This window comes from Leptonychotes weddellii, chromosome 3, assembly GCF_054177405.1.
Source record: "Leptonychotes weddellii isolate Sample4059 chromosome 3, ASM5417740v2, whole genome shotgun sequence".
NCBI classification, from domain to species: domain Eukaryota; kingdom Metazoa; phylum Chordata; class Mammalia; order Carnivora; family Phocidae; genus Leptonychotes; species Leptonychotes weddellii.
In genome coordinates, this window is record NC_138371.1 from 57,577,025 (window position 1) to 57,601,977 (window position 24,953).

Here is a 24,953-nt window from a genome sequence, read left to right on the forward strand (position 1 = left end):
GAGAGACGATGGACTCTGAAAAACAAACAGGGTTCTAGAGGGGAGGGGGGTGGGGGGATGGGTTAGCCTGGTGGTGGGTATTGAGGAGGGCACGTTCTGCATGGAGCACTGGGTGTTATGCACAAACAATGAATCATGGAACACTTCATCTAAAACTAATGATGTAATGTATGGGGATTAACATAAGAATAAAAAAAATAAATAAAAGAAAAGCTCTCCATTTAAAAAAAAAAAAAAAAAGAATTCCTGCTAAACAGAAATGAACTTTTCCCAAGGCAAAGATGGCAACGTGCGCCCTTGCATCCATTGGTTTCTTCTCAGTCCTTTGAAGAGAGTTGCTTTTATCATGGTTTCCAGCAGGCAAAGGGAGTTAAGAGAGGCAGAGTGAGTCTGAGACAGAATTTTCATTCCCTCATTAAAATAATCAGAAACGAGCTTGTAAAAACCCGGTGCTTAATGTTCTAGCCCTAGGGCTACTGTATGTAATGGGAGTTGAGATTTCTTCTCCAAGCAATTGTCTTGGCACGTATAGAACTGATGATGTATGTATACATACCTCGATGGGTAACTCAAACTCAGAATTTTCCAGTGAGCCTCAAAGATCCTGAACCAGGGAAATGGCATGCACTGACTTTTAATCCATTTATATTCTAATTTCCTCTCAACACGTGGAGGCAGGTCAATAAATTTTCATGAGTAAGACTGAAGACCACCAATAAGTAAAAGACCAACATTTGTCTTAGATTTTAAAATAAATGACACTTTTGAAAGAAAGGAGAGAGGAAAAATATGTGGCATCAGATTCAATATGTTAGATAGAGCACAAATTAAACTGTGAGAATAGAAGTGACCATGTCATCAATTTTAGCATATCCTGCTCTATTAAAATTAAGATGATAGAAAGTGATTTAAAAAAAAGAAAGAAAAAGATTGTAGCTGGCCCCTATGTCTATGAGGGACTAATTAAAATTGAACTAAAGCTTTCTCAAGCTTGGAAACAGCAGGTGACAGAGCCATCCCTTCATTGTGAATTAAGAAGGAATTGTAGTAATCGGAAATCTTTGTTCATGAATCACCCCCACCCCTTGTTGCCTACTTTCCAGCACCAGCAGCTTCCATCTTGGGGGCTGGTGTGCTGACATTGTCCACCCAAGCCTTAGCAGTTTGCCTTTTGAAAGATGGTCGTAAGCCCATCTTACAAATGGGCTATCTTTAAAAGTTAGTTATTTAAAGGACATTTAAAGGACATTTTTACATGGAAGCTCTGTTATTCAAGCGGCTGGGCTCTTTGGCTAGCTCACAATACCCACCTCATCAGTATTGATTGCCTTAATTCTGGCTGCTAAGAACAGTATGAGAAGCTGAAATGGGAGGACCGGACCTGGAGGACCCCTCCTTGGGTGTCCAGAATGAGACTGCCACACAGTTACTGCCCACTTCCAGCCCAGGGAGTGCACAGCTGTGGTCGCTCTAGAACTTCAGATTCTCCCTCCCTGGTCATTCTTGAACCAGTGAGGTCAGTGGAGTCAGGTGGAAGTGTTGCTGTGGGGGAGGTCAGGTAAAACAGACAAGAAGGGCACTATTCAAATCTTTTTAGCTGGAAAACAAAATTTTATACAGAATCTCACCATGTCATGGAAATGTTATATTCTGATATAATGGGAGTGGGAGTGACAAGGGAGCAAAGCCCTGCCCATCTAACTTCTCCTCACTCCCTAAAGTGGCCCCTGAGTACTCCCACAGACCTCTGTGTTACCAGCTTTAAAAGCTACTGGGCTTGGGGCGCCTGGGTGGCTCAGTCGGTTAAGCATCTGCCTTTGGCTCAGGTCCTGGTCCCGGGGTCCTGGGACCGAGTCCCACATCAGGCTCCCTGCTCATCGAGGAGCCTACTTCTCCCTCTCCCCCTCTCCCTCTGCCTGCATCTGCCCCTGCTTGTGCCCTCTCTCTCTCTGTCAAATAAATAAATAAAATCTTAAAAAAAAAAGCTACTGGGCTTAATGGCTGCTGATGTCCCTTCCCAGAGAGGACCTTAAGACTCTGAAGGGAGCTGGACCAGGGCCTTTGAACATGTTGGAACACCCACAGTGGTGGTGCCCCAAACAGCCTGCCCAGCTGGCAGATGCCCTTACACCAAGCCTGCGTTGAGCTGGGTAGAAATCAAAATGTATCTTCTTTCCCACATCCTCCTCTGTATATTAGGAATGGATGAGAGTACATTCACACTGCCTTGGGTTGTGAGAATTAAAAAAAAGTAAAAGAGACCAATATAAGACACATCTAACACAGTGCCTAATCTGAAGATTGTGCTGGATAAATGGTGTCTTCCGTGGTTTTGTCATTCTTTTCTAGCTTTCTTTCAAAATAATATTCTATATACTCTGTAAGTAAATTTCTTTGACACACTAATTTACTGCTCCTCAGAAATAGCCTAACTTGAAAGTTATGAGTGCCTGGAGTCATTCCTACATTAACACATGTCCAACAGAGTGTTGGCTATATGGCTTGGAGTACAAATAAGACATATTGCCTAGTAATATACATGTGCGAGTCTTCAATATGCAAAAAAGAGCTGAAGCTGTGGAAGTTCTGATCACCCAGGCCAGAGGTAGAGTAGAAAAGGTTAGGATTTATCAACGTTTTCATTTCAATCATTTATTCCTTTGTTGACAGCATCCGTAATGAATCGTGGATGGAATGATGACCAATTACATTTCCTTTTTTGTTTTATTCTTTTCTTTAAGTTTCCTCACAGAGGAACAGTTGATTTTCCCATGAAAGCCCGTTTAAAGCCTAGCGGTGAGGGTGCAGGGGACTAAACCTTCACAAACAGTTTCTGGGCATATGCCTTTGTCCTTTAAGTCCAATCTGTGATTGTGTTAAAGTGAACCCAACGACTTTGACATCAGGCATCTTGGGAGCTGTTGTGTGTTTCTGGCTAAATCGGAGTTGCTACTACAAACAAAGGGAAACTGAAGCCACTAATTGGATAAAAGAAGCTAAGCATGACCATGAATTGCAGAATTTCCAGGCAAAATGATATTTCAATAACAACTGCACTTTTCCATCACCACCAATTAGAACAAATTGGTAGGCAGCTGAGCTTGGCAATGCAGCGTTATCTGGACTTAAAGCTTGATTGTGATGCTGTCTCTTGTAGCCACATGCTAATGTGGAACTGCCATGCAGAACCACATTCCCATGGATTCGTAAGCAAGGTGTCTGGAGCTGTTATTATCCAAGGACAGTAGAGACCTTGTTCTAGTAATGTAGGTATAATAATAAGAAAATGAACCCTTAGCTAACTTTCATTTATTTATTCATTCACTCTACAAGTATTTGCTGAATGTATATTATGGGACTGATACCCTTAGTTCGAAGAAGCCCCATATGCTCCCTCACGATACCTTTTATTATGCCGGCCACTGGATTTGTCTTCAAAATTTTCTATGTCATAACCTTCAGTGGATATGCCTACTCTCTGTATTTCAAGAGTACCGTTTACTTGCCTGATGGGGTTTCTTATTCCTTGTCTATACTCTAAGTAACAGGATCGTTTTTATAAAAAGTACTGGCTTTCCATGTATTTTTCTAGTACAAGGGAAAGGAATCATTGACTTACATGTAGATATGTAGTAAGTCTACCCAACGAAGAGGAAAATATGCCCAGCACTCATGTCTGGATGGCTGATGGGAAACAGCCTTTTTATCTTTTGTATATCTAGGGTAATAAATACTGATTTCTCAGAATGGAAAGAGTAAGGCAGCTATGTTGTGACCATTCCTCCTATTGACACGGTTATTATGTCAACTCAGTTAAAACACCTTGTAGGAAGAGGTAGTGACTTCAGAATCACTCCCCATGGGAAAGAAATAACCCAGTCCTGGCAAGCGAAGTGACCTCTGTATTTGCCAGTTAACATATAGAAATACAGATGGAAAAAACACAATGTTTACGTATTCATGGATTAATAGAGAGTTTGTGTCCATTAGAAAACAGTTCTCCCAAATTACCTATTCTTTTAGTGTGGATGAACATCCTTCAGGTTACCTACATGATCCAACAGCGGAGCCAAGGAAGGAGAGCCTAAAGTTCAGGTGTAAGGAGACATTGCCAAAAGCACATTTATCAGGAATGGATACAAAGCAACTCAAATGGCATCTTGGTTAAGGAGAAATTATTCAATTGTATAAGATCAGCTTTACAAAAGAAAACAGATGAACATATGGGAAGGGGGAAAAGAAAAAAAGGAGAGAGGGAAACAAGCCATAAGTCTCTTAATGATAGAGAGCAATAGAGACTTGATGGAGGGAGGTGGGTGGGGGATGGGCTAGATGGGTGAGAGCAAGGGCACTTGTTGTGATGAGCACTGGGTGTTGTATATAAGTGATGAATCACTGAATTCTACTCCTGAAACCAATATTCCACTGTATGTTAATGACTTCAAATTTTTTTTTTTTAAGATTTTATTTATTTGACAGAGAGAGACACAGCAAGAGAGGGAACACAAGCAGGGGGAGTGGGAGAGGGAGAAGCAGGCTCCCCGCTGAGCAGGGAGCCCGATGCGGGACTCGATCCCAGAACCCTGGGATCATGACCTGAGCCGAAGGCAGACACCCAACGAATGAGCCACCCAGGCGCCCAATGACTTCAAATTTTAAAATTAACTGATTAATTAATTAATTAGCTTTACAAAATGTCCAGGAAACCACCTATTGCATAAATGACCTAATATCTAGCATAATTTTGCTGGTTGGGGTAAAATATTAGATTCCCCTTTTGTATTTATGCTATGTAGTTTTTATCCCAGAAAAGTGCATGTAATTTTGCTAACTAGTAGTATTCTTTAGATCTTCAAACTCTAGGGGGTGCCTGGGTAGCTCAGTCGGTTAAGCGTCTGCCTTCGGCTCCGGTCATGATCCTAGGGTCCTGGGATGGAGCCCCCCCATCGGGATCCCTGCTCAGTGGGGAACCTGCTTCTCTCTCTCCCTCTGCCTGCAGCTCCCCCTGCTTGTGCTCTCTCTCTTCCTCTCTGTCAAATAAATAAAAAATCTTAAAAATAAAAAAAAGATCTTCAAATTCTAAATTCTGCTCCATAAGAAGGTAAAACCATGGAGAGAAATATTCTTAGCTACCCAAGTGTTTTTTCTTCGTCAGAGCTCGTTTGCTGCTCTAGAACGTGTGGGTGGAAGGCTTTGTGCATGACTAAGTCTAGGAAAGATGGTAGCCCGAGGAAACAACTTCAGGAGAGACACAGGTAAGAAATGAAGGCTCTGATTGTAGATAAAGTAGATATGTGTGTGGCAGGGTGGAGGTGTCGTAAGTGACCTGGACAAGGGAAAAGCAATAAGGCAGTTTGGGGGTAATGATGCCCTCAAATTTATTCTGTTCACTGTTGAGTTGGTTTGCCAGGCATTATTTACCACCTGCCTTCTGTCTTCATAGGTCTCTACTGGGCACGAATCTTGAACACAGGTGCACCAAAATAATCAAAGCCCAGATGACTCTACTCCAGGTCACATGCACGGCTAATATATTTACAGATGCTTCCTGATCTGCAGGAGGGAAGCACTTTCTAATATAGGTAATGGGTTGAATTTGTATAATAGCTAACTGGTCATATTTTAAATAATTTCTTTTGAGACTAAAAAAGATTTCTTACAGGAGAGATTCCCTCTCAGATTGGTCCTACCTGTTCCTCTCATAGAATCAAGGCAATTGGCTACAGAAGTAACTTAATTTTTTTAATTTTTGACCCTGTTTGACAAAGTTATTTTTGTTTTTTGTTCTTTTGGGTTTTTTTTTTCTTTTAATAAATGCCTGTTTGAGCTTTCCTGTATCATTCCTTGGCCTCATGTATGGTTCCTGATAAAGTTAATGTTCTCCTTTGCTCTTGTCTTACTAATGCAGGATGCAATCGGCCCATGTCTACCACACACGCAATTATTTTAAATCTGAAAGGGTTACCTTAAAAGAAGACCTCTTCTGGAGGTCTCTTTAGAGTTGTTTATGATAGAGCTGTCTAGATATAGGGAAATGGCTTAAAGACCCTTTATGGCCCAATTCAAAACAGGAACTTCTGTAACTTTCTTGACTGAGTTAAGGGCGCTCATTTTAACACAGTCACCAACTTGACACATGATCACATCTAGCATTAAGACAAGGTGATACTGAAAATGGTCACTTTTCATATATCAGACATTTACCGACAAAGTCAAAAGCCCAGACTCTCAAAGCTCAGGATGCAAAGATGAGCAAGGCATAGCCCCTGCCCTTGTAGGGGAGACAGAAATGTCAACTCATAATTGCCATCAGTGTGGGAAGTACAGTAATGGCGGACACCCAGGCACAAGGGAGTGCCCCAGGAGGGGGTGATAAACTCAGTCTGAGGAATCAAAAGAAATTTGACTGAGCCTTCCCAAGCAGAATTACTTCCTGTTGTTTCTGGATTTTTATGGTACCCAAGTGATAAATGTGCAATAGAGGAGAATCACTCTTCAAATCAGTCTCTCAACTACCAAAATATAACACCGAGTTCTGGAAAGTAGGACAGCTTGTAATCACTCCTCCAGTCATATCGTTAGCTGCAACTAAAGAGGAAGAACTGTTTATTGCAAATGTGCGTTTTGTACCTTTGCTGAAGAATGGATGTGACCTGCTTGCAGAAATTCTCTCCATTTTGAGAAAACTCCTTTAGGTTCTTGTACACTTTATTATACTGAAAAAGAAAAGATGCACAGACGGGTTATGAGCACTTCCAAAGGTAGAACTCCTATAAATTCACAATGCTCTGTAATGATGACTGTCATTGTAAATGATCATGCAGCTACGGGGACGCACATTTTTTGGATGAGTTCCTAAAATAAAGATTAAGTCTCTTCTGCTTGGATATGAAATATCTTGGAGAACTTTTCAAAAATAAAGTTGGTCTGTCTGTTTCTCCCCAGGCAACGACTCAGCAGTGGGGTGATTTTAAAGTCTGACTTCCTGTCACTTCTATTGTTCCCAGGATGGTTAAAAGTACATTTTGAAATATGCATACTGAGTAATCATTTTCTGCCTCCCCCCAAAGCTTTACAATAATATTCCTGGGTGTCAAACCCCAAACTCTTTAAAGTGAATGTTTTGGGGGGCTGAGATATGAAGATGTAAGTGAATAACTTGTTGGTAATATGTGCCCTGGTCCCTCTATATCTCATTTAACTCTAGTAATAAGAACGTTGTAACGAGGAGTTGAACATTTTTGTTGTACCAAACTTTTATACATGTATGAATAAATCTTTAGAAATTCATTTCTATATGAATTTAGCCTACAGACACAAGATTTCCAAGGGAAAGTTTTTGTCATCTGATTTAGAACTCCACAATGTCACTCTGAAAATTATATTTGTAAAAGTGCTCAGATGGAGAGAGTAAATGTGAATGAATTCTGCAGCTTTCCTGACACAGAGTAGCTCAGTTAGGTGGTGGAACGGTCCCAAGAGCCCTCCCTCAGAGTTTCCATCTGGCAGTTATGATACCTCATTGCTTTTTTTAAAATGAGACTTTAGGGGCGCCTGGGTGGCTCAGTCGGTTAAGCGTCTGCCTTCAGCTCATGTCATGATCCCAGGGGCCTGGGATCGAGTTTCAAGTGGGGCTCCCCAGTCAGCAGGGAGTCTGCTTCTCCCTCTGCCCCACCTGCCCCCAGTCTCTTAAATAAATAAATAAAATCTTCAGAAAAATAAAATGAGATTTTACAGAAGAGGATGAAAGCCCTCTATGAAACGAGCGCCATGCTGTAGCTCTTTGCTCATCTGATGAGCCAGCCTCCTCCAGCGCTCCAGGGGCGCTCAGCTGGGCACTGCGTTGAGAGCTCACATTCAGTGAGCACCTACTATGCAGCCAGCAGGTTCACATACGTGAATTCTCAGGGCCCAGGTAACCTTTCAGTTGTCACGGGAGGACCTGGTGTATGGTGCAAGCAGAGTAGCAAACAGAGGACACGGGGCTATGGAGGAGGAAAGGACCTAAAAAAATGACTTTTGGGGCTGGAAAGAACCAGTACCTAGGATATAGGAACACAATCCTATAGATACCAAATTCTTTTATCTTCATGCAGTGGTTTCACTTCCTTCTGAACTTAGCACAGCAAGCCAGGGCAGGATTTGGGAGATACACAGGAGTAGCAAACAGCTTTGATGAAACTGCCTTGGGCTCAAGGACAGTGGTCAGGGAGCAAAGCTCTTTACAAAGACATTGTTAACTCCTAAAGCAAGGTTTGCAAAATCATGTGATTGCAGGCACCTGTCCATACCTGAGTGAGCAGCAGGGTGGGGACAGCGAGCTGGAGAGACAGCTGTCCCAACTGCTCTGGACCAAGGGAATGTGGCCCATGATGGCCAGATATCCCAGTTTGTCTCAAAAAGCTGAAATAAGGATTAGCATCTGAAATATGATTTTCTGAAAATAATTGTAGCCAACAATTTACAAATTTTAAAGCTCTTGGCAGAGCCAGCAAAACATACCGATAGTGAGGTTTAGGTGTAGGCTGTCATGAGAAAGTGATTGCCCTCTGAGTCATGAGAGTAAAATCACTATTTGGCAACCAAGTCATTTTTATTTCCATAAAAATAACTTGTCATAGGAACGATGTGATATTATAAGGCCCCTTTCCTCCCCTTATGGGTACAGTGGGAAAGTTTCAGCGAGCATTTTAAAACTGTTTAGCTTTTTTGTTTGCTCCTCCATTGCCTAAACATTTTCACTATGTTCCCCTAAGACTTTTATTTTCCTCCCACACCACCAAATAACATCCCACAAATCACACAGAGGTATCATGAGAAGAAAATAGGTACATGTTTAGCAGGGCTCACGTCCCTGGAATAAAGTTATTTCTCAGTGTCTGGCCCTTAGGTGAAGCCATGTGACTAAATGCTTCGCAAGGAAGCATGGGTGAGAGTACTGTGTGAGGTTTCAGTGAAGTTTTCTTCCTCCTCTTTCCTGACACCTGAAATTAAGAAACAATGGCTGCCCCAATGTTTATAGCAGCGATGTCCACAATAGCCAAACTACGGAAAGTTTGACAGAGGAATGGATAAAGAAGATGTGGTGTTTATATACAATGGAATACTACTCGGCCATAAAAAGAATGAAATCTTGCCATCTGCAATGACGTGGATGGAACTAGAGGTTATTATGTTAAGCGAAATAAATCAGTCAGAGAAAGACAAATACTATATGATCTCACTCATATGTGGAATTTAGGAAATAAAACAGATGAACATAGGGGAAGGGAAAGAAAAATAAAATAAGTTGGAAACAGAGAGGGAGGCAAACCATAAGAGACTCTTAACTACAGGGTACAAACTGAGGGTTGTTGGAGGGGAGGGGCGTGGGGTAACTGAGTGATGGGCATTAAGGGGGGCACTCGAAGGAATGAGCACTGGGTGTTGTATGCAACTGATGAATCACTGAATTCTACCTCTGAAACTAATAATACAGTATATGTCAATTAAATTGAATTGAAAGAAAGAAGAAAGAAAGAAAGAAAGAAAGAAAGAAACAAACAAACAAACAAACGATGGCTGATGCCATAAGGTGATCTTGAGGATGACACCATGTGCTAAAATGGTAGAGCAGAAAGAGAAAAAGAGCCTGGGTCCCCGAAGGCCCTGGGGGCCACCACACATGCCCTCAGCTCTCTACTTTTGGACTTACTTTCTGTGTGAGAGAAATACAATAATAGGTTTTTTTCTAAAAGCCACTCATCTTAAAATGTGCAGCTGAGGGCACCTGAGTGGCTCAGTCGTTAAGCGTCTGCCTTCAGCTCAGGTCATGATCCCAGGGTCCTGGGATGGAGTCTCACATTGGAGCAGGGAGCCTGCTTCTCCCTCTGCCTCTCTCTCTCTCTCTGTCTCTCATGAATAAATAAATAAAATCTTAAAAAAAGATAAAATGTGCAGCTGAACATAGTTCTAACTCATATATAGCCTCTTAACTTTTTATTTTAAATTATGAAACATTTTTATGTTTCATAAAATAATAATGATACAGATAATAATAATGATACCCATTATGAACTCACTTCCTAAGTTATAGAGATATTTAACACTTTGCTTCTGCTTTCTCTTTAACCAACTGTTTTTTCCTTTTCATAATTTCTTTGGCTATACTTGGACATTTATTCTTCCATATGAAGATTTATCTAATTACATTTTGTTAATCCCTATTGGGATCCTAATTGGAATTGTATTACATATATATCAGTTTGGGGAAATTGACTTTTTTATGGTATTTAGACTTCCCATCCAAGGACATAGTAAGTCTTTTCATGTGTTCATCTTATTTTATGTTCAATAAAATTTTATGATTTTCTTTATAAGTCTTATAGCTTTCCTATTTGATTTATTTAGAAATATCTCACAGTATTAAACTGTGAGTTTTTTTATGTAATGTCCTATCTGCTTCGCTCTCCAGCCCACAGCAAAGCAGAAACAAAGACCCAACAAAAACACCAGGGGGCCATGTGCAAGAGAGAAAGATTCCAGTGCATGCTTGCAGGGTGAGTTCTCCTGCTCTGAAACACTATGAGGCCGGGGCTGGGAGAAGACAAAGCAGAGACATGGATTAGAGGATTTTGGAGGCTTCAGACCGGGAGTGAGAAGAACCATCAGCAGAACCAGGAGTGTAGGGAAGGGACTGTGAGCTGAGCTGTCCTAGGGGATGGGCCCACACTAGCCCCATCGCCTGAGGAGTCTGCGTCCAACAGTCCTGGGAGAGAACAGGGTTCCTCAGGCCCCATGCGTGAGGATGGGGGTTTGGAGGGGAAATCTTGCCCCTAACCAAGGTGGAAATGAGAAGAACCAGTAGAGAATTTTTCTATTTATCAGGCCATCAAACCTCTCCAAGACATGTTTTTAAAATACTATCTCCAGGGGACTAGTTCTAGGAGGCCAGACAGCCCTGAAAGTTTCTAAGCCATTGATTCAAAACTCAGTTGTTTTGGGGGGAGTTGGAGATCCTGTGAGAAAATGGGGAGTCCCTGTCTTTCCCCAGTCGTTCAAACTCAACTGTTTAAAGCAAAGCACAGCTTATGCTTCAGTTGATCCTGGGCCTGCCGGTTTTAGATTTTAGAAGATGATTTCCTGTTATTTAACAGACTGGTACTTCCTAATGCTTTCATATCATGGCACACCTAAGAAATGATATTTGGGGGCACCTGGGTGGCTCAGTCTGTTAAGCATCTGACTCTTGGTTTTGGCTCAGGTCATGATCTCGGGGTCCTGGGATCGAGCCCTGCATTGGGCTCCCTGCTCAGCGTGGTCTGCTTAAGACTCTCTCTTCCTCTCCCTCTGCCCCTCCCCCTGTGCTCTCTCTCTCTCAAATAAATAAATCTTTAAAAAATAATAAATTAAATAATAAAAAATGATATTTGTACTGGGACAGTGTGTGGTAAATGGACAAACTTGTTCAAGGCAGAAGAAACTGGCCTGGGAACTCTTCCAAACCCCCTCCCCCACCTCTGCACCCAGCCACATCCTGCCAATTTGAAGATTGCCAAGTTTCGTGTCTCAGGTACACCTATAACCCATTCACCAAATTCCAGGATGCCCAGGCACACGCTAGTCCAGAAGCTTCTCAGTACATTATGTTGTTGTTAAGTTCATGATCAGATGACAGCAGGATGTTCTTATTAGAGAGCAATGGAGAGAATCTTTATCTTTGACCCCATATGCAATGTACCGGACACTCCCTAACAAACCCTGATCTCCCCTGAGATAAAGGTGACATAGATAAATAAAAGAGTTGCTAAGAATACTTCCATTAGTGCAGCATAAGCCCTTCTTTAGAAACAGTGATTCTGTACCTTTCATCATGTACCATCTATTCAGACTTAAAGACAAAATCTGTGAAAAGCAGACTTGCATAAATATCAAAGCAGAACCCAGGACCATCTTGTCCTGTGTGTATGAGATCAGAAAATCTTGGAACATGTGTACTTTAAGGTAAAATCTCTTGACCTTGGCCTTGGCTCTCCCTTTGCTATCTCACCTCTCCTTCCCAACCCACCCTCTTCCACCAGAGAGGCCACTGAAGGGATTCAATGGAGCACAGCTTGAAAACCACTAAAGTCTAATCCCTTTATTTTATCGGTAAGCACCAAAGAGCTGAGAATAACTTCATTAGTTAAGGGCAGAACCGTGATTAGAAATATTAGGGGAGCCAATCAATTAGAGAAACCATCAGAAATAAATATATTTATAAATAGCTGATCAGTATAATTGCACTAAGTTTACATGGAGTAATAGTTACCTTTAAGTATTATGATCAGTACAAATGGCTTCCTAATGTCATCAACCAGCACAAGAAGTGTTTTCTTTAGTCAAAATCATATGGAAGGTAAATTTTTGGTGTTCTTTCCCCACCCACTGAATTTTCAAATACCCCACCCCTACCAAATATTCATTCCACGAAGAAAAGACCATACTATTGATCTTACATATCCATAGGAATTTTTTTTAATATGCTGTCTCTCCCTGGGGTTATTAATTAATTGGAAAAAAGTTATGTATTTTTTCCCTGATAAAGGCAGTTCAGGCAAGTGGTGGAATATTTGGGACGTTTCTGAGCCCCTAAAAAAACTCTTCACCAAGAAAACTGGTACACACAGGGATTTCCCATTCAGTCTTTAAAAAAATATTTCTGCCCAGAATTTGTAAGCAAATTCTTTTGTATAAATGTTGTTATCACCAAAATGGAGCAAAGTAATGGGCACATGGAATAATTAGATAACTTCTAAACAATATAAAATGCACTGTATCAACCCTGGACTAACTGTTCTTTCTGATTTTCCACAATTGGAATGATTAAGGTTAAATTCAGTTATTCCCAAAAAGTCCATTTCTATTCTAAATGGCAGTATGGAAAGTTTTTGGACAGTGATATCCTCATAGTATTAAATAAACCATGATATTCCACTTATATTTAATCAAATAAGCTTTTGTTTGTTGCCTTTCATATGACAGGCACTGTGCTACTGATTTCATGTGAATCTTGATTCACGGGGGATAATATTTCAAACCATTGCTCCTTTAACTAAGGGATTATCTAGGTAAGATCTGGAATCCCCACGGCAAACCATCATAAGTTATGAGATATAGAACATTAAAGAACATAGTCTACTCCATCCTCTCCTCTTCTTACTTTACAAGATGAAACAGGCCCGTGAGATGTGGATGGCATATCACACTATCTCAGGGATGCTGTGGGCCACAGGACATCTATGTGGTCAGACCCAATCTGCCTCCTTATCTCTGCAAAGAACCCAAATCCCTCAGAAGCCATGGACCATTGTAACGTTATCTTCTATCTTAATGCAAGTGAGCATCCCATGGCCCAGGCTGAGCCACTGAGATGGGAAGCCCAGACTGGCACGTGAGCCAGGTTAAAGGAGCCGTCCCACAGCTTGGCTGGTACTGCTTCCCTAGCTGATGATGTTAAGGGAAGGGACAGACTGTGTGGAGCCCAAAATGCCTGCTTTGACAGGTCCCTACCTGGATACCGTACGAGTGAGTAAAAACATAAATTTGGTTACAGCTTGTTATTTGCCCATGATTTCTGTGGCATTATTTCATAGGAAGGTGCTGCTTTTGAAGAAAAATGACTAGATTATTTCATTTGAAGATAATTCGATTCCTGTCTATTTCCTTGCACCTGGATTTGAAAATTATTTCGCTTGGCATTTTTTTTTTCTTTTTCTTTTTTTTTTGTAGGTATAGAAGCTAAACTCAGAGGCATCAAGACATTAAGGCTCAGAGCCAATTCTGTTCCTTTTCAAAAACAGAACTTTAAAAATCTTCCTCAAATAAGTTCTGACACTCTTAAGATTAGTTAAAAGCCTACACAACATTTAGGCAATATTTGTGCTACCCTGGTCACTAATAATTTGAGCATAGACACTGACCAGGCTGTTTGATGTTGAATAGCCCAGCTGTTAGCCTATCTTGGTCACTGGAGCATGAACTTAAAAAGAGATTTTAAAATATTTTTTTGTATTATGGTTCCTTTGGCTGTGTTGTGAAATCTATATTTTACTCAGAATTTTTAAATGCATTAGATAAAATAACATAGGATTGCAAAAGAAACATTATATTGATATATATTTATTAAAACATTTAAAAATTATATGTGTGCTTTTAAATTAACATACTAAATAACAAGTCTTAAGAATAACTCAAATTTCTAAATCACACGGAATGTAAACAATATTTCTAGATAATTGCAACCACTATAATATCATATAAAAATGTCTGTGATTTTTTTTTGGTTACAAATCACAGACACTGCGGTAGTACTGAAGTTTGTTGCTTATATTCAGAATCGAAGTAAATTCTAAAGGTTTTTTTTTTTAATTTGAGAGAGAGAGATAGAGAAAGTACGCATGAGCATGAGGCAGGGGCATGAGGGGGGCTACTGAGTAGGGAGCCTGACACCCAGCATGGGGCTCAATCCCAGGACCCCGGGATCATGACCTGAGCCGAAGGCAGACGCTTAACAGACTGAGTCACCCAGGCACCTCTGAAGTAAATTCTAAATTTCAGTTAGAAATTAGTAGAAACAAAGAGGCACATTTTTCCCATTGAATTTCATGTAACCATTGATTTTCATACATGGATCCACTGGGGCAGACCAGCTTAAAAACTGTAGGTAAGCTAAGGCTTTATGAATTAAGTGTGTTCCATGCAACCCTAAGGACAGAATGAGACATTTTGCAGGTGGTTAAACTTTGGGTTCTGTTTGGTTTCCTCACAAAGCCATGCCCGTGTTTCAGGAAGCATTCATCGGCAGTCCATTCCTTTGTTTTATTCTGCCGCCCAACTGCAGCTTCATCTTCACACATTATTCCCCAAGCACAAACTAGAACTGCGCCAGGAAATCAACGTGAACCCTTGAAAATGAAACAATTGCAAATACATAAAGATTCCATGACTTTAGAGGATTTGGGAAACCTGGCTGAAGGGATATCCGCCTCCTCTTGACTCCCAGACTACCTTTGATGGCACCTGGCCCAGAGAGATAACCTTCAGGTTGTGGACAAGGTTGGGAGCCCCTGGGGACATAGCTCAGCTGAGGGAAAATAACCCCTCAGCACGTTAAGGAGGGAGCATGAGGCTGACCCACACATGTGGTGACGGGTTCTCTTGGGGGCTGCTTAGAAGGAAACATGTCTCCCAGATCCTGATTTGAAGGCAGCCTTTGAAAAGGACATTAGGCGATTAGTTCGCGTTCATGTTATTGTTGCGTTAAATTAACTTGGTCCCAGTTTCTCTCTCTTCTATCTCCTCTTCACGTGGTTGTGACTTTCTTCTTTGGTGACTGTTAATGTCAAGTTTTTGCCTCCACTTACCCCATCCCTGTCTCACTCAAATACCCCTATGCAAAAACGTCATCAGAGTATCAGTGGGAAGAAAGGAGAGGGGTTAACATTTGGTTAGGGGGCAAATGCAGAGAGAGAAAAATAAACAGCAAATACATGAACAAAAAATTATCTGTGCTTACTAATAGAGAGAAGATTGGGATGGAGGAAATTAAAGGGGAGAATTTTCCATCTTAGAATCTATATACAACTATATTGTTGGAATTCGTTTTTACATTAGACACATATTTACTTTTGTATTTAAAAAAGTAGAAGCAGACAGAGCTTGCTATTACATGGTCATTATTAATATTATTAGCCATTACGACTTCATCTCATTAAGCCCATCTGATTCATGAACTCGTTTTGCGTGGTCGCGTTTACAGCTCCATTTTCTCTAAACCTGTGCTTTGTCCATTGTATAAACACAAATGAAACCAGTAATTCTCTGTTGCTCTTCTTCTTTATGGGCTTTATTGTAGCCCTCATTTATCTGCTTCTCCACAGTTTGTAATTGTTGGGGGTTTTTTGATAAAATACTTGAGGGATGAATGCAACACCTTGCTTCTGATGTCACCGATCTTAGTTTTTTGCCACCCTTTATTGAGCTAACACCCTGATGATTCTTGATTATTTTACGTCCAGAGTATATACGCCCCTACACGCCTTATTTTAATTGCTCCTTATTTCCTAAATTTCATCTCTACTATTGCTGTCAACAACCTCACACCATCTTTGGACTTTTGATCCACCTTCTTTTTTTGAGAACACTCCCAGGACTAAACAAACATGTTGGTAGACCAGTGTGAGGAACCACGGGAGGCTGGACAGGGTGGGGTGCCCGTCCTTCCACTTACAGGCCTTACAATTCTGGACCTTACATGATATGGGGAAATATGCCAAAATCTCCCGCCCTAACTTCATTCTCAGAGCCTCAAATTGGCTGCAGCTTCTGAGTGTTTGTGTAGCCACTCTCCACACGACGTTGGCACCATCGGTGTAACTCTTAAGAATGTTTTCCAAACAGCCACCATCTGCAAGCAAATATGATGCTATCTATACCCCCTTGAAGTTTTTCCAACAATATGAGAATAAAAGATGACAATTAACCTGCTCTGTCATTTGCTAGAAAGGGTTGTTTTAAATCGAACCAAAGAAAAGCCACAAGACTTTTGTATCACGGCCAATATCTAAACATATTTGTCTTCCGAACGTCTCAAATTTCTTAAGTTAAAACCCATTAGTATAGGGGCGCCTGGGTGGCTCAGTTGGTTAAGCGACTGCCTTCTGCTCAGGTCATGATCCTGGAGTCCCGGGATCGAGTCCCGCATCGGGCTCCCTGCTCAGCTGGGGGTCTGCTTCTCCCTCTGCCCTCTTCCCTCTCGTGCTCTCTGTCTCTCATTCTCTCTCTCTCAAATAAATAAATAAAATCTTTAAAAAAAAAAAACAAAAAAAAACCCATTAGTATATAAACTCACCACACTGAGCTACTCACCGAGCAATCTGTCAGTGGGTCCCTCATATTGGAGTTGTTTTCCTTCTGTCCTTTTACCTACGCTCCAGCGTTCAGCATTCAAGAAACTACATTCAAGAAACTGGGTGTGTTCTGGACTTCCTGTATTCAAAGGGCCTCGAGTACGTCAGTCCTGGTCAAACATCCCAAGGAGGAAGTCCCAGCCCGGCACTTTCATCCCGTTTGTTTCCTGAAAAAGCAAAGAGCTGCTCTGGGTCAAGAGAGCTGGACTGAGCTGTTAAGAATGACTTCTGTGAATAGTTAGAAGGCAGAATACCGAGTCCTAAAATGCCCGACCTTGCGAGGAGGCCCAGAAGCCGTCAAGTGTCCCAGTAATTTGGGTGTTCAAGGTCAATACGGAGGATGAATAGTCTCCTGGCCTGCTGTATTTATCACATTTTAAAATTTTCTTTATTTTATGCCATTTTGGCATGTTGGGGCCTTTCAGACCTGAGGAGGACTGCCCCTCCTAGGGTTATCTAATTCTTGGACATAGCAAACAACTTGCCTGTGAGCGTGACTTTGATATGCAAACTGACCAGTCCTGAGCTCAGAACCCCAACCACCTCTTTATCTAACACACACACCGAGTCACTATTCCCCTGTCCCAAATCACCCCAGGGCCAGGTACCAAACAATTGGGACCACCCCCACAGAACTATAACTATGCTGGGAAAATGTCTAGAAAAGTCTTTCGGGGAGCAGGGCACACATTAACCACATCACAGGGCCAAACTCAACTCAACCCTCACTCTCAGCCCAAGAGGCTAAACTCTGAAGTTAAGAAGGATTTTCCTATGTTCACCCTCACTTTTTTGTTTATTATTACTCAAAAGGGTAAACAGAACTAGAAATCAACTATCAGCAACTTATCATTTATTGCTTTCTCTGCACCCAGTTGTCAATCCTTAGGTTTTCAGCTAATGGCCTGTTGCCTTGCGGTGGCCATTTGTGGGGCTGCGGGCAGCTTTGGTATGACTGGCAAGGCCCCAGTCTGAGAGGAGCTCTGTCAGGAGAGCCCACTGGCACACTTCAGAGCCGCCCAGGGTGCTGCCCTGGTATTCATCTGCCCTAGGTATGCAGGGAAAAGTCCCTAGAAATAAGGAATGAAGAGGAAGGGGATACTGAGGGAAGAGAAGCTGCCTAGCAATCAGATGGAGAAGAACAGTCCATAGTCAGGGCTCACCATACACACTTAACAGTGCTCTCCTCTTAGCATCGACCGAGGAACTTTATCACTGGAGGTTCCAACATTGAGCAGTAGCAACTAGGGGCTAGAATTAGATAAGGCAACTTGGCATTCTGAAAGAAGTGTAGAGACAGGTTATAAACTGAAGTTAATATGTCATTCGGATTCCCATTGGAGGGCTTCCCTGCCATCAGAGATTGTAGATCAACTGGGCTGGAGCCTTGGTTCAAGGGTCTGGGGCAGCTCAGCGTCTTCCTTCTGATTCTGGAGGCTCTTGGTCTCATTTCAGCTCCAACTCAATTCAAAATGGGGGAGATTGGCCTCCCTTGCTGGTTTGCACAAGAAATGCTATCACACCACACTTACTGGGATCTTTGTGGCCCTATTAAAGATTGGTAGGGTGTAGCTGCACCCATACTCCTCATGTGTGTCTCTCCCAGCAGGCTGACTAGCTTTCCCTTAGGCTTCCTGACATCTGCTAAACTAAAATACCGCCTTCTGGCTGCAGTATCCTTATCACAGACTGTTGTAAGGGCAGCAGGGTATCCAGGCTGAATCTGGACTGAGAATTAGAGTTTGGCTATTTGTTGAGCTTTTCAGAGGTGTTTGAATCTGAAAAACAAACAAACAAACAAACAAAAATATATATATATATATATTTTGGAGATCAGAAAGAGGGTTGTATCAGTTATCCATTGTCAAAATGATGCTCAAACAGAAAACCCAGTGGCTTCAAGTGGCACAGACCTTCTTTAGTTCACAAGTCTGTGGTTTAGCTGGGTGGTACTTCTGGTCTCCCTGGCATCCCTCCTGTGAAAGCAGGTCATCTACACACACTGCTGATCTTGGCTGGGTTTGGTAGCACAGCTCTTCTGGATTCTGCTGGGCAGGTGGTTGGCTGTGGGCTGAGGTGACTTTTCTTTAGCCAGTAGTCGAACCCGGGCTGTTCACAGGGCCTGGTGAGGAGATGAGAGTAAGTAGAAGCACCCAAGGCCTCTTGAGGTGCAGGCTTGGAATTGACACACCATCGTATCAGCCATATTCGGCTGACCAAAGCCCAGTCACAGGCTAGCCCAGATTCATGGAGGTGGGGGGGATTCCACGCCTAGATACAGAAAAGGCAGGGAGTCGGGATTAGTTTTATATTAAATTCACTACAGTGGTCAGGCAATATTTGTTCTTGAATGACTAAAAAGATAAAACAGAAAAGACAATGGAGGGCATGGCTGATACTCTTCATCCTCTCCCTTTCCCCAATGCAGCCTCAGGGACATTTTTGGAACTCCAGCAGAGACTGAGTTTACGGGAGAGAAATAAAGAGTTAATTCTCTAACAACTCTCTAGACACAGAATTGAGAATCATTCTTCCTTCTGACCCAAAGAACAGCAAATCACACTTACCTTGGGGTGGCAGGTGGGGGAGGAGCAAGTAGCCAAGCAGGTCCTCTAGAGTGTCTCCAGCACCAGAGGCTGTGACTGGTGAGGCACCTGGGGGTGAGTACATTTGTCCTTGTGCCTCTGAGAATCCCCTGTCCCCTGACTCCCAGAAATGGTCCAGGGCGACTGGGAGGAAGGAGCTGAGTTCCTGTGCGAGCATAAGGGAGAAGAGCCTTGTAGTTTTGGAATTAATATTATGGGGAAGGAAGAATTCCTGTCCCCTTCAAGGTCCTTCTAGCTGCACTGAGTCAAATTGACATGAGACAAATTAACAGGAGAAAATCAAATTTAATACTAGCGTATGTACAGGAAACCTACATAGATGGGAAGTTCCAAAGACAGTCAGGCAAAATGAGGTATACATATCATTCTGAACTAAGGAGAAGGGGGTAAGGGGCTGGGTCTTCAAAGGGAAGGAATGCAATCTTCAGGAAGAATTAAAAAAGAGTAAATGTTTGGTAAATCAATGTTTGCTGGGCCACTCAGAAACAGTGGGACAAAGAGAAGACTTTGAACAAACAGGACCTATTAGGTTCCTTCCTGTCTACCATCCCTACCATCCCTAACGTAGTTATCTATGGTGATAGCTCTGTTCCTGGAGCAACTCTTCTATCTAAATTCTTTTAGGCAATTGTGGGGGAAGGTAAAGAGCTTTTCCAGAATCTGCTGGATTTTGATTACTTTTTAACTCAAAATCATCTTCATATCAAGTGGCCCATCTTGGGGTGGGCTGTCCTTGGCTCCCATCGATATTAACATAACTCAGGTAAATGAGAACTATATAAAGGGAAGCATTTCACAGAAGGTACACTGAAATATTTGGTTCCCAAGACATCCTTTTGAGTTCTTTGTCCTCAGGTTTGTCTCTGGCTTACACACATTCTCTGGTTTCTTTCCAGCCCAGGCCTCCAGCTTGACTCATTGACTGACATCTCAGATGCCAATCTTCCTGCTTCTTTTCCCCGTCTATGCTTAGCATTCACATTCCTGGCATGGCATCTCTGCAGAAAGAAAACTTGCAGTGGACTCCCTTGGGTCTAGTCTGGAAACCACTTCACTGTATTCCACTCAACCCATTTAGCGCTGCCTCCCAAGAGGTGTTAACAACATAGTAACATTTGTTAAGTGCTTATAAGCAGTTGTTGGGTATTGATAATTCAGAAAGAAATAGGAGGTCAAATGTAATAGAGGTTAAGGGCAATTCATGACTTGTCTTGGAAGTTTCTTTAGAAGCCAAAACATGTAAAAAATTGGAAATGACACAAACGTCCATCAAGAGGGACCTGTGCAGCCCCTCGTCCGGGGAAACGGGGCGCGGCCAGAAAGGGGGCCGCCCCCTCGCCCGTCACGCAACGCACGTTCGTGGGGAACCTGGTGCTAAACCATTCATAGACGACCTGCTTCTGGGTCGGGGTTTCGTATGTAGCAGAGCAGCTCCCTGGCTGCGATCTATTGAAAGTCAGCCCTCGACACAAGGGTTTGTAAAAAAAAAGAAAAAAAAAAAAAAGGACCTGTGCAGCCACTGTGGTAAACAGTGCAGGGTTCCTCAAAAAATTAAAAGTAGAAATACCATATGATCCAGTTATTACTAGCTATTTACCCAAACCAAAGCATTAATTCAAAAAGATATATGCACTCCTCTGCTTATTATAGCATTATTTACAATGGCCAAGATATGGAAGCAACCCGTGTCCATCAATAGATGAATGGATAAAGAAGATGTGGTGTGTATATATGTGCATACACACACACACACACACACACACACAGGAATATTATTCAGCCATAAAAAAGAATGATATCTTGCCATTTGCAATAATATGGATGGACCTAGAGGGTATATGCTAAATGAAATAAGTCAGACAGAGAAAGACAAATACTATATGATTCACTTATATGTGGAATCTAAAAGACAAGATAAATGAATGAACAAACAAAAGGCAGAAGCAGACCCATAAATACAGAGAACAAACTGATGACTGCCAGAGGAGAGAAGCATAGGGAGATGGGCAAGGTGGGTGAAGGGGAGTGGGAGGTACAGGCTTCCAGTTATGGCATGACTAAGTCACAAAAATTAAGGGCACAGCACAGGGAATATCGTCAGTAGTACTCAATAGCACTGTATGGTGACAGCTGACGGCTGCGCTTGCGGCGAGCATGGCATATCATATAAACTTGTTGAATCACTATGTTGTACATCTGAAACTAACGTAACATTGTGTGTCGACTATACTTCAAAAAAAGTTAATTAAACAGTATCACAACCCGGCTAAATACTTTATGGTAATATGAGCTCACAGTTAGAGGACTTAACCATCTGTCAGGTGCTATTCTAACTGCTTTACAATACTAACTTATTCAATCACCATGACAAAAATTTGAGATCCACCTGTATTGTTTTCATCTTTCTACTACACATAGGGACACCGAGGCACAGATGTCACCAGCTAAACCCCAAGACCTGACCTTACTGCTCAGCCGCTTGTACCCACCCACCTTTGTCCGACAGTTTTCCTTAAACTCTTCTTTCCAGCTTATCTCTTAACTCAGGCAAAGGACCCTACAGGCATAACATCCCATAAGGGAAACTGAAACTACCTCTCAAGCAATAACGACTGTCCAGAGGAAGAGCTCTAGTGGCCCAGACCACCCGGATCAGTTGGAACTAAACCCCTGTTTCACATCTGTGCAGCTGGACCATGGAGTGACCTCTGGTATGACCAACAGTTACCTTTATCTCATTATTACCCTAAAATCTCTGCCCAAGGAGGAGCACAAGCCTCATTTATATAACATACAATGTTTCCTTAAGGCACATGTGCAACCTTATACATAGGAACCATTCACTCTTACCTGGGGAGTCATGGCTTTGGAATTATTCCCCATGATCTCCTTATTTGCTGCAAATAAACTTTCCTTTGTGTCACAACTCACCTGATGTAGTTTCTATCTATGACTCGCCAAGGAGAGAACTCACTTTGGTTACAAGGGTGGTGAAATGACTTACCCAAGGTCACGCAGTTAGTAGTGGTATAGCTGGGATTCATCTGACTCTAACCCTTCTATGTTTAATTACTACACTATACTGCTGGTCAACCCAAACAACGGCATACAAAATATCCAAGAATTGAGGATAAAGTATAAAATATTTAGTTTATGTACTGACTTAGAAACAGGCTGCAAAAGAATAAGTATGATTCTAGTTTGGTACATATATAAGAAAGATCTGGACACACATATACTAGACAGACAATAGCATATCCCCCAAAGTTGAGACTATGGAAGACTCCTTGGCATACATTTCTGGATAATATTCACATTTGAACCAAACATACATTGCTTTAGAAACAAAATAAGAAAGAATAACAGTTATGCTAACTTTAATTTTTAAAAAGGAAAAACTGATAAGTGAAATGATGTCAGCGAGCCTTGTTAGTTCATACCTCCAGACTTTGCACAACGCAGATTCCTTCTACCTTTATGTTGGCCTAGCTGACTTTGATTTCTCTCCAAAGCCCAGCTAGTGTCATTTTCCCCAGACACAATTCACTCTTGCCTTTGTATACCATTATCCATCGCACATATCTCTTTTGATTCATTTATCCCATTGTATTGGAATTATTACTTTAAAATGGTTTGCCTCCCACATTCCTCAGCCAGCTCTTTGTAACAAAGTGCCTGGAGCAAGGAAATGTTCAATAAATACTTGTTTTCCTTTCACTGGATTCCATACTGAGAAAGTGACCTCATTAGCTAGTTCCTTTCCATTGACAAGACAGGCAACGTTGCTTATGGGCAGACCTATATCTTCAGTTCTCAGGAAGCAGAGTTCAAAACATTGAGGGTGAAGATAAGTGTGACCTTCTGGGCAGGAACTCTAAAATGGGAAACGGCCCAAATGCACTTGGGACTCTCTGACACTCTTATTAAAAAACGGCCTTGACAAACAGGAAACTGAGAAGGAATCAAAAAAATCCCCAGGGGCCACTTAGAGAACTTGCTCGGAGATCTGTTGGTTAAAAAGATAGAGATGAGATAAGAGTCTTGGGACCAAAGATAAAATCAAAGGGTGGTCTAACGCTAAGAATACATTTGAGAAAGCTGGAGTCTAAAATGAGCTAAGTTTTGCAAACTTTGCTGAGCATGTCTAAGAGAATTTTCCATCTCCCCAGCAAGAGGAATGTAAAGGGACAGCCCCTGGGCTTGGGGCAGCTGGCTTGTGTCCCTGATGACAGAGTGAGCAGGAAGGCTGAGCCACGCTGCCCGGTTCCCGGGCTCAGGGGGTCAGACAGAGAGGCTGGCTCACCACATCTTAATAGCACCTTGACATATCTTCCCAGGGCCACCCCATTCCTGAGTCCTGGACGAAGCCGCCTCCTTGGCTTGTTCTAGCTGAGAGAGGACGGTACCGTCTCTGCTGCCCTATCAGGCATGTGAGAACCAGGGACAGTATTTACAGACATGACATCACTCCCGCCCATCACCCTCAGAGAGCAGTGTAGAGGCAATCTCATTCTGACTAAATTGCTTTTTATTTTTAGTCTCTGGTTGCTACAGTGATTAGTTTGCTTCATTTCCATATCTTCCCAAAGCTGAAAAATACATTTCTAAAGCCTTGCCTTAATGCATACATTTAAAAAAAATAATAATAACTTTGTCCAAACCCTCAGGTTGGAAAAAAAAAAAATCCATCTAATTTAGAAGCGCTAATGAGTGTTTTACACTGTAACAGGAGCAGGGATGCACGCGGGGATACTGTTATTTTTAACAGCCAGCCTAATTTGTAGCATCTGAGGCAACTTTTATGCTCAGTTTGTATTAATTATATTGTGGTTTTAAAAATTGCACAAAATAATCTTTTTACCAATTTCCGCTTCATAAAAAATACCTACTTCTTAAATCAAAGTCCAAATGGTCATAACTACCTTTATAAACACAAACTAGCCTTGCATTCAGTGTGCTCCGGTGAATTGCCACCATGCATGTTCAAGTGTCATATATATTAATTTAAAATCTCCAGGCGTTAATAGAGAATAAAGATGAAATTAAATAGACTAAATTGCCTAAAACAAATCAGCATACGTTTACTTTTCCCTCATAAGCCATAGGAAATGAAGTCTAATGGACAACTAATTAATAATCAAGCCGTCCTACAGCCATGATCGATGGCTTTAACTTTAAAAAAAAAGCATAAGAAGAATATTTTACAAATGCAGATTCATCCAAATGACATTATATCTTCATTTGATCAACTGTGTTAATACTCATGTGCTATTACTTACATTTTTCTAAGCTCATCTAGGACCAGTCTTACAGATTTCAATTAATATGCACACCAGAATGTCCGGGATAGACCTGCTTTAGTCTCCCGGGCAAAATAAGAGTTTGGCAGCCTTGCATATGTAAATAAAATACCACCTGC

At 41.8% G+C, this 24,953-nt stretch overlaps 1 protein-coding gene and 1 long non-coding RNA gene across 5 annotated transcripts in view; both read right to left on the reverse strand.

Moving 5' to 3' along the window:
- The window catches only part of NOSTRIN (nitric oxide synthase trafficking), a 51,800-nt gene extending 34,756 nt beyond the window's left edge, over nt 1–17,044 (reverse strand). For all 4 annotated transcript variants that reach the window (XM_081814242.1, XM_081814241.1, XM_081814240.1 and 1 more), the window contains exons 1-2: nt 16,888–17,044; nt 6,631–6,716 (exon numbers count right to left, since the gene is read on the reverse strand). In XM_081814242.1, the coding sequence (XP_081670368.1) occupies nt 6,631–6,716; nt 16,888–16,914 (113 nt within the window). In that variant the 5' untranslated portion in view covers nt 16,915–17,044. The remainder of the gene's footprint in view (nt 1–6,630; nt 6,717–16,887) is intronic.
- Nucleotides 17,045–18,113: 1,069 nt separating this feature from the next.
- On the reverse strand, nt 18,114–20,381 carry LOC145720794 (uncharacterized). Its single transcript, XR_014144002.1, has 3 exons — nt 19,496–20,381; nt 18,842–19,050; nt 18,114–18,706 (listed from the first exon to the last, which is right to left on the reverse strand). It is a non-coding gene; the product is annotated as an uncharacterized LOC145720794 (long non-coding RNA).
- Between the last annotated feature and the right edge of the window lie 4,572 nt (nt 20,382–24,953).